Source organism: Thunnus albacares, chromosome 5 (assembly GCF_914725855.1).
Source record: "Thunnus albacares chromosome 5, fThuAlb1.1, whole genome shotgun sequence".
In the NCBI taxonomy this organism is placed as follows: domain Eukaryota; kingdom Metazoa; phylum Chordata; class Actinopteri; order Scombriformes; family Scombridae; genus Thunnus; species Thunnus albacares.
The window spans coordinates 28,130,190-28,144,121 of record NC_058110.1 but is presented as its reverse complement, the minus strand read 5'-3'; the positions used below and the strand labels follow the sequence as shown (position 1 = coordinate 28,144,121).

Sequence of the window (13,932 nt, the reverse complement as noted above, 5' to 3'; positions counted from 1 at the left end):
GTGGAGTGAAGCTTAATCGGATCACGGCTGTTGCATGCTGCTGCGTATTTTCTAGTAGGAAAAAAAAAATCCCCACAGTGCCTCTGGAGAAGTAGGGGAAATTGCAGTGCGCGCAACGGAGAGCGAGGAGCAGGACTTCGGTGTTTGGGAAGATCACATAACCGCCCGGTTCAGAGGAGGGACAGCAGGTATGTTTTCCCGTCTCCAAGGACTGCCTTGCTGATGTCACCGCGGAGGAGGGCAGGAGGACAGGTGCGCAGAGTAAAGTTGCCTCTCCAGTAGGCTTGGATAAAGAACTGTCACTGAGCGGCGAATAACCCAACAGCTGAATATCTTTAAGAGAGTTTAACCTTTTGTTTTTTTTTTCTGGAGTTTTGCAGTATTTGTCGAAACTCTTTTCTTGGCAGTGTTATCAATTTGGCTGGTATTTTCTTTAAGTCTTTAAGTGGAATATTACGCTTTTGGAGCTGACAGGCTCTCCAGTGCGCACAGACTGAGAGGCTCACAGGATTCTGCTCTGTTATATCGGGGTTTAACTGCGCGCGGAGGAAGCTACATCTTGGTTTTTTTTGGGTTTTTTTTTAAGTGCACATTGTTGTGAACTGGGGTGTGGGATCGAGACGCCCCAGCATCAGAAGCAACACTTTCCGCTTCAATGCGACACTGACGCAGCGGGTCTCGCATCCCAGTCGCAGACAGGTGATGCTCGAGTAATTCAATGGAAGGATCGATCATCACCAGAGGGAGTTTGATTTGAAAAACATAAAAGACTTTTTTTTCTCCGTGGAATGGAATACAACACAAGAAAGCAGCCTCAACTTCTATAATCTGCAATGATTTTTCCGTGCGTCATTGCGTCTTAGAAACCAGAAGCGGGTCTTGCGTTGAAGGACAATCGTTCTTGGACTTCCTTCCCAGGTTTACAGGAGCTACCGACAATGTCCAAGACACTGAAAAAGAAGAAGCACTGGTCCACGAAAGTGCAGGAGTGCAGCGTGTCGTGGGGGGGTTCCGGGGAGTTGGTCACGGTAGTTGAAGTGCGAGGCGGCGCTGAGCTTGGAGAGTTCCCCCACCTCGGACACATCGTTACGGAGGCGATGGTTTGTCACGCCGGGAGGTTTCCCAGCAGCGGGGACGTGCTGCTGGAGGTGAACGGCACTCCGGTGAGCGGACTCACCAACCGAGACTCACTGGCTGTCATCCGCCACTTTCGAGAGCCCATCCGCCTGAAGACTGTGAAACCAGGTGTGTGCCCGTCCTTATTTTGAATAACAAAGACCCCCAACCGCCCCCCACCACCCCACCCCACCCCACCCCACCCTACCCCACCACCTCCAACTCCCACATACTGTACACAACCAAACCTGTGTGTGAATCCTTAAAAAGCAAAGCAGAGTAACCTGAAAATTGAGAAGCTCAGGACAGGTGTGAGTAGTAGGCTACTATGAATAAACCTAGTGGGTAAAGCTTCACAGCTGAGCCCCCTGTTTGCCTGTAGGGTGATGTGTTAAAGGATCAGGTGTGCAGGTATATTTGGAAGCAAGTCTAAAGCATCTAAATTGTCTACCTGCATGCCTCCTTTTCACTCAATGTGGAGACACAACATTTTGTACACTACTTGCTTCTTCTGCTGCAGTACAATCCTGCCAAGCAGCAGGAGTGAAGGACATGCTGTGTTTCAAGCATGTTTGTGCAGAGTGCCCAGATCTACACGCACTACAACATAAGCCATGAACGGTCATTAAGCTTGCAGCCCTTTGTCTGAACTCAGTTTATAATCTTCTTTGCATTCACACACAATGTCCTATTCTGGGCTCCTGTAACACACTCATAAAGTCATCACACACACACACACACACACACATTGCTTTAATGTCATTGTAATTATCTGTCTGTAAGTCTGTTTTTTTTTTACCTGACTTACCAGCAATTACGTCTTTATGGCCCACAGCTATGCCTAATGAACGGTGTTAAATGTGTCAAAACGTAGTGACATTCAAACACTACAAGTCATGTGGGACAGAAGGTGTGTGTGTGTTTATGTGGATGGATTTGATGGAAGCACTGCTGAGTGTGGCACTATGCAAACACTTAGCAGGGATTTGTTAATGGTCGCCTTGCCAGCTTACGATGTCGGTCCGCTCGCAGCGTTGAGGTGAGTCCAAGTCTAATTGAATCAATTAGGCACATAGACTTAAATCCCCAGGATGCTGCGAAAGCCCGGCGACACGGTTTTGACACCTCGACTGTCTGGCTTCGTGGGTGGTTGTCGATGAAGGGGACGGGTCTTCCTGTCACACGTTAGGTTCACCTGTTGATTAGAGTTGAGGTGTGTGTGTGGTTGAAATCCACTTTTATACATCACATGAGACCAAATTTAACAGAAATAAAACAATAAAAATCTCAATTTTTAAGCTTTTAATTACAGTTTGTTGGGAATCAAACTCATCATGATACAGTCGACAATGACTGTAGCATTTCAAACATAACGGAGGTGATTTGTGAATGTAATCTTGTATTTAGACAGAACGTTATAAATGAAGTAAAAGCGAGCATCATCTCAGTTGCACAACATTAACATTTCCATGCTTTTTTGAACATTTTCTCTTGACATTGCGTTATGTAATGTCACTTGTATGTTAAGTGATGCTCCAGCTTCACTCTGACGTGTGTGGGCTGCTTACCATAGGCTCCTGTGTTCCCCTTGGGGCCCTACTGTGTGTTTATATCTCTGTCCCCTTTCTCATGATTAATTCATGCATCATCCATCATTGATGGCTGCCCGGTGCCAAGATGAGGCGACGGCTGATGGAAGGATCAAATGTTAGGCGACTGGCGTGGGGGTATATATACTTGTATTCTCTTGAGGGTGAATTCTAGGAATGAGGAGTGGATTTTTTTGGGGGGTAGCCTATATTTTAGTACTTTTGTAGACTTGTCACCACACTGTGTTGTTTGTGTGCCTTGTGTTTGCACACCACAGCAAAAAAATATTCCATCAGCCTAAAAGGGAAGCATTTACTGTACATTATTTCAGTGTATCCCCCTGTCGGATTTTTTTTCTCCCCTTTTCTTGCCGCCTAGTTTGTCTTTACTTTATCTCCTCCCTTCAGCCGATTATGCCTTATCATCACATTTCGCCATTCCCCCCTCGACTCTGCTATTTTCTTTCCTTCGCTATATTATTTTATATTTCACTCTGATTCTCACTTTTGCCTGAGTCCCCTTCCTTAATCCTCCATCCTCCGGTTCACTACATATTCCCTCTTTTCTCCTAGTCAATCTTACAACAAATCATTACAATTTTACACAATCTTTCGCTACAATTTTACTCCCTTCAGTGTTTCTCACTGGAGTAAGTAGTTTTAATCACCTGCCTTGACAATCACGCCTTCAGTTTCTAAATCAAAACATGCCTTTTGTGCTGTCAGTACAGCCGAGATGTTTCAACACTTCTCCTACGCGGTCAGGACAGAAAACCTGAAGTTTGTCACGAGCGGTCCTCTGGATCCAGACCAGCACTCAGTATGCAGCTCCCATACTGATAGAGGAGCAAGGCAATAGGCGGTAACCTTGAGGGGACGATTGAGAGTAGGGGCGTAGTGAACGTAGATACCTATTGCAGCTTAGAGTGTTCTGAGTGGGCAGTTCATTGATTCATGCTGTAAACAGACTTAGATCTGCTTGTTTTTGCCTCCATGGAGCTTAATGGATGGACCATTTAGGTCTCCTGTTCCACGGCGCCATCGATTCACAAATCCCGATCTATAATAGAAAGTGAGAAAAATGTTTTTTCAAAATCCTGTTCCCTTCTCATAGAAAGTCTGAAAGACACATAATGATAATAATATACTGAGATGACCAAGGTTCACATTTTATAGACCCACTCCAGAGGTTATCTCTGATCGCAGTATATGAATACAAAGCAAGGCGTAGATGGAAAAAGCACTTATCAGAGGTTAAAGTCTAAAGTGTTTTTATCGTGGTGTTCTTCCTGGTAACAGATGTACAGTTGCTAAAAAAAGAAAAATGGGAAATGCTTCTGGTATCTTTGGTGGATAGATGCACTTTAACGCTCAATAATATGAGCTACAGTCATATTATAATCCTACCAGACCGCCTTAATATAACAGTCCAATTCATTCCAGCATGGAACATAATACACCCGCATTAATACAAATGCTTAAATGTTACAGACGCCCCTCAGCAAGAAGTGAGGCTTTATCATCACTGAGTAAACAACTACCAACCTTAGATTTTAATGAGATTCTTCCTGCTGGAGAGTTTAACTGGGACTAGTTGTCTTCTATCTCTGTCGGTTTTAAATCTACTCGTGACTCTTTACACAACTGATTAATAGCTGAACTCATCCGAATCCTCAATGCCCAGAACAATCCTCTCTTCTTGATTTACTTCTAACAAATCCTCCTCATAAATATTGGGATATTGGCATTTTCGCAAAGGATATGAGCAACCATTGTGTAATAGCTACAGTCGGACAAGCCAAGCTCCCAAAATCAAAACCACGGATTGTTCTTAAACGAGATTTTAAGCGTTCCTGCGAGCGAGCTTTTTCTTCATGATTTGTGGGACTTTGACTGGAACAAGATCTCTGTCATTAATGATGTAGAACCGGCTTGGAAATACTTTCATCATGCCTTTACTATTATTATAAATAAACATGCAAACCCTTCCACAAATTCAGAGTGAAAGGCTGGGACGATCCTCGGTTTTCCCCTCAGCTGTCTGCTAAAAGAAAAGGATGTTGCCTGTGTGAAGGCCAGAAAAAATCCAAATCCCAGGCTGACTGGCTGATTTTTAGACAGCTCCAAAGATCTCTTAACCTCTCTCATAAAAAAAAAAAAAGGCTAAATCTGAGTTTTATCTTTTTAAAAGTGCTTGTAACTTTAAACGATTCCAAGAATTTTTTGGAAAGTAATAAAAATCTTCGTTTGGGAATGTAAACACCAACGAGTTGCCAGCTTCCATTGCAAAAGAATCTGGCTGATAAATCAGTCATTCTTAACTGCTTTAATGAATGTTTTGTTTCTTCAGGTTCTTTATTTGAGTCTTTCCATCCAGATCCAAAACAGCCTAATAAACAGAAGGTTCACTCTTCACCACCCTTGATTAATCATACGGTTCAGCCATTCAGTCTTCCTCCTATTGATGTGATAGAGGTCCATAAAGCCTTTAAACCAACTGGATCCTGACAGGTCTGGTATCTACTTTCCCTCCAACCTGCTTTTATCTGATTCGGTTGTTTCGTAATTTCCATCACATTTTTCCATAATTCCTTTCTGACAATCATCCAAGAAGTTTGGGCACATTCTCCAACAACATTGTTATGTGCCTGGACCGAGCATTTGAGAAAAGTGTGAGTCTCAGCCAGTATTCAAACTAAATATGTCTTGTGTTTATGTTGCAGTTTGGACAATTGAAGCTATTGTCTATAGAATACTTGCTGTCACTGACTTTTTGTAGGACTTCTATGTTGCACAAACTGTTGAGTTTTAGCAGAATCACTCATTAAAAGTTGGCTTTTTATGTCTTTGAGAGAAAAATGAGAAAAATACACCAAAAATGGATATTGTGGATTCTTTTAACCTGAACAACATGAGGTAATTTCCTATTTACTTGTTTCCAAAGCAGGCAATCTCGCTTCCTTTTCTTTTTGGCCCGCTGTCGGTGTTATACTAAGGTTAACACTTCATACGTTTGCCATCAGCAGAGCAACAGAGCAGCGAACGCCACAGTCTGCGTTAATGTGGTTTCCCCCCACGGTGCAGTCAGGACTTCTATGACAAAGCTGCTCTAAACCAGCTGAGAGGAGCTGTCAGGATCTCTCTGGTTCTGTGGCTTCTTCTCCCTTCTGTAATGTAACTGTCACTGCCTTTGTCATATCTACGTCTCCAGAGAAGCTCAGGTTTGTCTCAGAATTTACCTTGTGAATTCAGCTCAGAGAAGTACAGTGAGAGTTACAGTAAATATCAGAATGCGGTCCTTTCTGTTTACACCGTGAGAACACAGAAGCCCACGAGTCCCTCAGTCGCACATTTTTAATGAAATACCTCTTTATCTTTGCTGCAGTCAAAGGTTCGGGGTTGCAAAATAATCTTGAATCCTATTCATCCTCCTCTCACCCTACGCTGCTCTAAACATAGAGGCCACTCAACATTCCAAGTGCAGATGGAGCTTTACCGGCGCCGTTCTCATCTCTGCTCTCTCTGCCGCATCCTATTTTCTATGTTAGCCTGTGTTTATGTGCTGTTTATGCGTATCGCAGTGATACACCTGTCGTGACACCCACCCGTCATCCCCTCCCACTGGCTGCTTTCCCGGCTCATTCCCCAAACCTGTCACACTTCTCCGCCTTCCGCCTTGCCAGCCCGGCGGCGGCGGCGGCGGCGGTGAGGGTCGTTGGTGCGAGCAGATGGGCGCACCGAAGCCCCCAGACGGCAGCGGCTGCCGCGCATACCAAAGCGCACCTCGTTGGGATCCTCTCCTTCTGCAGCTCCTGCTTAACATAGCCCCTCTCCTAGTCCAATCCTTCTGTTTAACAGCAATTTACATGTCTGTCTCCTCCTTGCATTTATTTCCTCCTTCTCCTGCAGTGAAAGTGGGCCCAGTGAAGAGGGAAGAAATGAATGATGGAAGGTTTGCTCTTGCTCGTTGAGGGATTCCTGCATCATTTGTACACTTTTGAAACCATCAGCGATTGGCAAAACACCCCCAAATCTCCCCCGCCCCCCAGATGTTTAGTGACACGGGTATCCCTCTTCATCCTACCTCGCTTATACCGTCCTCAGAGCCGCATTGCGGTAATGAACCGTCCAGCAACAAAGATAGCATTTTCATATGAGCCATGCCTCTCACTGGCAGGCACCATGACTTGGCAGGCATGTTTAAAGGCAGTGGAGATGAGAGTGATGCTGATTCACCAAGGCTGCCTCTTTCTACTCGCTGAGTGGTCGTGCTGCGATGTCAGCAGCAGCAGCAGCAGCAGCAGCAGCAGCAGTGTGTCCAGGTTGCTGCTAGTGGAAATGGACACTGTAGTTTAGAGACACATGAAAACACACACACACACACACACATACTCTTCTTCCTCAGAGACCTCCTGCCCTCTTTCCCTCAGCTTGACTCCTAATAGGTCTTTCTCTAACAGCGAGCCATCCCTGCAGCTTTTTTTATCCCTTTTCCGAGATAAGATGAGGTCAGCTTCTAAACAGTGCATATATATATATATATAACGGAGAGCATAGCCTGGCAGCTCCTATATCATGAGGAATGATAGCCTCCGCCGCTGCGCTGTGTGAATACAGCTTCATCCTTTTTTTGTTTTTTTCACCCGTTTTCACTGAAAAATCTCTTAAAAGGAGCACATAGGTTTAAAACGGTTCTCGCCATGTTGCCACAAAGCCCACAGTTGTTTTTTTTATTTTATTATTATTGCGGCAGAAGGACATTGATTATCGCATTTGAAAGTAAACAAGGTATGACATTGACAGCTCAGAAATTGCTTCCTCTAAGAGAAAATCAGTTCACAAGTCTGTGCACCAAAGGTTTATAAATGGCGGTACATCGTTAACGAGGAAAACAGTGTATATGTCTTGCAGTTGCAGTATGCTTAACATCAAATTTGTGGTATGCATTTTTCAAAAAGCCAACTTTCAACCTTTTTAATATTCACAATAAACCCCAATAATAGATATTTGTTTTTTGCAGGAGGGATTTTTCTTTTCAGTTTTTTTCATAAATAAAAACAAATGATCACGGGCCCCGTGTTGTGTATGAAGCTCAGGTGGAATCTGTGGTTCGGCCAATCGCATCAACTCATGTTCCACTCAGCTATAAGAATGTAAATCAGTGAGTGTCTCAGATATGGCGGTGAGGTTGTTTTGGTAATCAAGGCTGGCAAAAGCGGAAAAGATTATTTCCTGTGTTGTTGTTTTTTTTTTGTTTGTTTGGGTTTTTTCCCCCCCCTCCTGTCATCCATTAACATTGTCATTGCTTTGCTGCACTGAGCACAGCTATAACCTCCTGATAAGAACGGCCCCTCTCTCTCTCTCCCTGAGACTTAACAGCAGGAGGTCGCCGGGCTGGAGTAGACCGCTATCGCACAACGAGTGGTTATGAAGACTGCGCGCTTCTCTAGCAGAAACGCACAACCGTCTGACCCACGATGTGTTTGAGGACGGATTGACTACAGGCTAAGAAATTGTCCCTTTTGTGTAGCTGCGAACGCCAGACGGGGGGGACTCGATTCAAGAAAGGGAAATCAAGATGGAGTGACGGAAATTGACTGTTATGAATCAATACGCAGGTGGAGATGTGGATAGAAAGGGGATACAGGGGATAAATTATGTGATAGATTGAACCGAGTTTCCTCCAGATGCACAATCACTGCCCTCAGCGGAGAGCCTATTTGGGGACTTTGTTTCTGGCCCCGTCTGTGTGAAACATCCCTGTGGTGTTGCAGCAGAGGCAATAAACAAGAACAGAGAGAAGAGGCAGCTGGCACATCATTGCCTCGGAAATTTGCCTGAGAAGGATTCTCTTTTGAAGGATGTATTGGATTAAACAGGGAGGGGAAAGGGGGGGGGGGAAACGATGAACGGGTTTGCGATGGAGAAGGTCACAGCGGAGGGAGGAGCGTAGACAATGGGAGGGAGAAGAAACAGAGGGTTGGAGAGGTAGGAACATTATCGTTAATCACTATAACAGTATCGATGCTCTGTTGCAGCTGTCTGAAACGATTCTGGCAACACTTCCTGTTTCAGACTTACTGCACAGTTGGCTGTTCTAATCATATCTGCAAGGTACTCGTCTATGTGAGCTGCCTGCATACTATATATATATATGTGTGTGTGTGTGTGTTGGTGTGTGCAAGCACGTGTGAGAATAAAAAATTAAAGAATTGGTCTCCACTTCTTGTTTGGCCTTTGAGGCTGAACTCAATCATAACAGAAACACCGGGTGTTTCCCTCCTAATGCTTTTAGATGCCAGCCGGAGTATTTTATCTTTAGTTTTTCTTTGCTGTGTTTCTTTTTGCGTGACACTGAAGGAGTATGTAGAGGTAAGGCTGTTTTGATTTTCTTTGGATTCATTCTCCTGTAGATTTTCAGTTTATTTTGGATGGTAATGATAAGACTATGATGGATTGCCTGTCCTGTGTATTGTGGACTTACGCATACTTCTGTTCCTCCGGTTGGGATCTGTCTTTACACTCCGGGTAATAAATCAGTCGAGAAGACTCAATCTAAGAGTTCAATCTCCTGGTCGGCCCGTGGTATATCAGACTTGGCCTCGCGCCCGTGCTTATGGGCCTTCGTCAATACTCCTTCTGCCAGCGTAGCCCACTCAGCTGTTTAGTCCCGGTACTCCACCTCCAAAGAATCGATTTCAGCCCATTCTGCTCGTGCCCATGACAACATCCCCTATCAAACGGATATAAAACCCACCGCCCTCCTAACACACTTTCACAGTAACCACCTACTCAACCAGCTGCTGCTGCTGCTGCTGTGTGGCCCCCTTCTGTTCTCAGAGCTGCAGCGCTGTCGGTGTATCTGCCATACCTCAGCATGAGCACAGCGAGGGGAGCGAGAGTCTTTCATGCGCCGTATGACCACAGAAACCACCTTTTGTTTCTTCTTCTTTCTTTTTTTTAGGTATCCTGCTATCATACATTGGGTTTTAGATCAGGTTAAGCCAAAGATGTTATTACTGGCTCAATGGAGCTTCCATCATTAATTTGGCCGGACGTAGATTAATGTAGAACTTCAACAATTAGTCGAACTATCTTAATAAAATCATCATTTCATTAATTTTTCAAGCAAAAATACCAAACATTTGCTGGTTCCAGCTTCTCAGATATGAGGATTTACCACATGTTTTTTTTTTTTTTTCTGGGAAGTTGTAATGGGGGGTTTTCACTTCTTTTTGATGTTTCAAAGACTAAAAAATTAATCAAGAAAATAATTGTCATTATAATCATTAGTCGCAGCCCTAGATGAATGCTGTTTAGATACAGATGGACAAACTGGATCAAATATAGATTATATATAGATTATATATAAAATACATATTCACATAGATTAGATGCACTTGACCTGATGTGAGATATGCGAGGCAGCCGTTTTCTCACTATATTATCAATGCATTGTGTGTACTCCTTCCTCCATCCATGGCGGGATGTCATGCTCTGTGGAGATGAGGTTCCCCCCGAGTGTCCTCATTAGAATTCATGGGTGTCAGGATCTCAGCCGGACAATTTAGCTTGCTTCGCTTCTTAGCTTCACTAACAGGTTATTGATCCGGTCCAATCTCATCCCCGTTAAGTCAGCCGACGTATCCGCAGCCGCCGCCGTGTGCGCGCCCGAGGGCCTGATCTCCATGAAAAGTCGAGGACACCGGGAGGACATCTTGCTTACAGTCTGTTTGATTCATGCGCGGCTCATATTCATGATGTTTTGCCTTTTTTTTGCGGAGGGTGCGAGCGAGCTCACGGTGACTTGTGATTGTATCTGTTTTGACAGTCTGCCTTCTCAGTATTCAGCTCATGAAGACTTTTTCTTATTTTCTGCTAATAAGCCAATCCCAGGACACAAATTGCAGAATCTTTCTGTCCCTGAAATGAGAAGAGGACTTGGCACTCTGTACATGTGCGGTTTGGATGTCAGGTGTTTTTTTTTTTTTGTTTTTTTTAAGGGCCAAACACACACACACACACACACACACACGCCTAGTGACAAATCTGCCCCCAGGCTTTTGGCAGCAGCCGGCCCGTCGGCAGGTCTCTCAGTTCTTTGAGGAACTCGACTCAAGAGATCACATGCGCATTACTCACTGTTTAAAGTAAGCAGAAGGACGTGTCCCGCTGCAATCCTGTAGTTGTTGTAGTGATGCAGTCACCGGAGCATCCACTAGTACCAGTCGTTCAAGCTCGTCACACAATAGCACGTTATTTAATGATCCGTTTTCAGTTTTTGTTGACATCATCAGAAAGGTGATGATTCTACCGCACTCCATTAACATACATGAGGGGAGCAAAATATTAGGAACACTTTTCAATATAACGTACACCACCACCACCACCACTATGACCCCAATAATAAACATAAATAAACATAAACTGACAATGTCAGCAAAAAGTGCAACGTACAAGCTTCATGAAAGTAGAATTTATGGCGGAGCTGTCGTATTGGACTGCATCAGATCACACAGGTGTTTCTAATAAAGCGGCAGTGAGTGTGTCTACTTATTCTAGGTTTTTCTTTTTCCTTTTACTACTATTTACGCTCGCTCGTGTCTTTTGTGTATTCAGATGTTGTTTATGCAATGTGTTGTTTGTCGGTATCCTCATTAAAGTGCAAATAAAACTTTCCAGCGTCAAACTCTGCACGTACAGTACGTTCATCCTCGCACGGTGAATGTCAAATATCCCAAGTGATGCAACAATAAGCAAAACACAATTTTTTTTCAGTGGAGGGAGGCTTTAAACAGCTTACAGGTATGATGTGTTGCTAAAAAAAAAATAAATCCCTGAGGAGAGGCTGTGGAGGAAAACCTCTGTTGAATCCTCTTAAAGCAAAGATGTTTTCTGTCTGACTCGGCTCGTAGAGTTAAGTATCCTCACCTGCTTCGAGGGGTGATGCTCAGGTCAAGTTGTATTTAGTTAGGGCAGCTCTTCTTGTATATTACCCGTCACCCTTTGACCCTAATGCAAAGCTGAATAATCTCTGGAATCCTTTTCACAGTATATTTGTATTTCTCGTCCCCATGATCACCTTCAGCGGTCTGCTGTTGTCACAGTGTTTTCTGGCGCATGATGTTTACTGATTGAAAAAAAAACCCGTCATTGGTTTTGGCTCCGTCAGCTGTTATCTTTCATTTTTTCCGGGGGTTCATTCCAACAAAGGCCTCGGTAAGAACAATTTGTTCAGTCGTACCATCCAATCACCGGAAAAACATTCAACTCCGGCAGAACATGTTTCGAAAGAATCGGTATAGATGACATGTTATTACAGTTTTATTACATAACCAGTTGAAACGATGACATGGTCTGAAACATTCCTCGATATCTATTACACACTGCTTTGACAAACAACTTCGTCAAAGTGTATGTGTGTGTGTGTGTGTGTGTGTGTGTGTCCCGTAAGAGGGCTTCAGAGTTTATCAGGGAATGGGGATCATGTGTGGAATGCAGTTATTTTGGATTTGTTGAGCGCAGTGAGAACTGCTGTGAAGTTCCACCAGGGTATTGTTACCAACAGGTGCTTGTTCTGGCAGCTATTTCACATTGTTTCCATGTCGCCTCTCCCAACTACTGGTGAAAATCTGCTTCAAGTAGACTTTGCTTTCTGCATCGGTTTTTCAGTTAAATTTCAGGTCTTTTACATAATAAATTAACTAGAATAAAATAAAATGCTTGTTTTAACATCTTGAATGGCAGAAATGTAATTGCAACATCAAAATAGCTTTTTTTTTTTAGTTTTGCAGAGGATGTCTGTCTGTATTCTGAAAGTCATCTTTTCTTTGGTTCCTGTTTGTCAGATGCAGCTGTCCTTTGTCCTGTCCCGTGTGTGTGTGTGTGTGTGTGTGTGTGTGTGTGTGTGTGTGTGTGTGTGTGTGTGTGTGTGTGTGTGTGTATAGCTTTCTCTCCCTTTTTGCTATGATGTATCAAAACCACCAAGAATCATTCAAGGCCCATCATTGGTATGCCAGTCATTCATCTTATCTCTGGCACATGTCCTGTAAATGAAAAGTGGTTTCAAGGTGGCGCAGCCTTGAGGTCTCTTAACCTATTATGATTCCAGTCAAGCTCAAAGCTACCACACTGAAACATCACACTGATGTGGTTGTACTCGTAGGATGCGGCGACTCCCTCCATCTCTCTCTGCTGCGAGATTCATTCACCGAAGAGGAATGCGGTTCGACGGGTGGCGCTGTAATGTAGACCTGTTCTCACCTTCCCATGTGTAAAAAAAAAAAAAAAAAAAAAAGGGGAGTGTGGAAACATTTTAAACTGTCCTGAATGACCTGATGTCAGAAGGCGTTTTGGATTCAATTGAAAATATCTTTACACCAGTTATAGAGCTTGCTGATGAATCTCAGCCCCTCAGAGAGTAGAAAACCGTGCAAAACCGCTCGCCTTGGCTGAGGAAAAAGTGAAAACTTGAGCAAAAGAACCGTCTGCGATCTGTTGACTTGAGAGGTCTAAAACCTGGCTTTGGAAAAAGGAGTTTACTTGAGCTAGACCGGGGAGAGAGGCAACAGCCAGACTTGTCCTGCTTTCATGATGTCAGACTTCCTCTTGACTGGTCCAAGGCTTAGCAGAGCTGTTATGGATGGGATTGCTGCTGTCTGCGTGCCCAGGCTGCCTAAGAGCCCGTGTGTCTGGGGGCTCCTTAGGAGCTGGCAGAGTAGCACAGCTCACACTGATTCAACACTTCTGCTGACAGGCGCCTCAGCTAGCTCGAGAAGTAAACACACATGCAGATGCACCGGCACGGGCGCTCAGCACATGCTCTTATACACACAAACACACACACACACACAAGCACAAATGATGGATAAAGTTCAGATTCTTCTTGACAGCCACCCACTGGTAGGTTGACCCGCGTGACCCCTCGCGGCAGTTTAGCACGAGACGGGCCCCGGACTGGACATATGGGAGCGAGAAGAAATAGATCCTCTTTTCATGAAACACGCAGGCCGTCTGCAGTCTGTTGTCAGTCGTCTGAACGCAACATGCTGTGTCATGTAAATGTAAAGGCTCTGTGCATGCATTGCAAACAGTGCTGGTGTCTGCCTCTCTTCTGGCCTGCTGAGTTATTTAGTAGCATAGATTGATGTAGCACAGTGATGTAGCACAGTGACAAAAAATCTTTAGCAGTTTGGTCCCCGGGCATATTGTCTCGTTCTGAGGGAAG

At 44.2% G+C, this 13,932-nt stretch overlaps 1 protein-coding gene and 1 long non-coding RNA gene across 2 annotated transcripts in view; one reads left to right on the top strand and one right to left on the bottom strand.

The window, feature by feature from the left end:
- The first annotated feature begins 3 nt into the window (after positions 1-3).
- The window catches only part of magi3a (membrane associated guanylate kinase, WW and PDZ domain containing 3a), a 121,183-nt gene continuing 107,254 nt past the window's right edge, over positions 4-13,932 (top strand). The window contains exon 1 of the mRNA XM_044350744.1: positions 4-1,245. Within this exon, the coding sequence (XP_044206679.1) occupies positions 939-1,245 (307 nt within the window). The 5' untranslated portion in view covers positions 4-938. The remainder of the gene's footprint in view (positions 1,246-13,932) is intronic.
- Positions 2,404-10,918, bottom strand: LOC122981917. Its single transcript, XR_006403362.1, has 2 exons — positions 10,111-10,918; positions 2,404-3,765 (listed from the first exon to the last, which is right to left on the bottom strand). It is a non-coding gene; the product is annotated as an uncharacterized LOC122981917 (long non-coding RNA).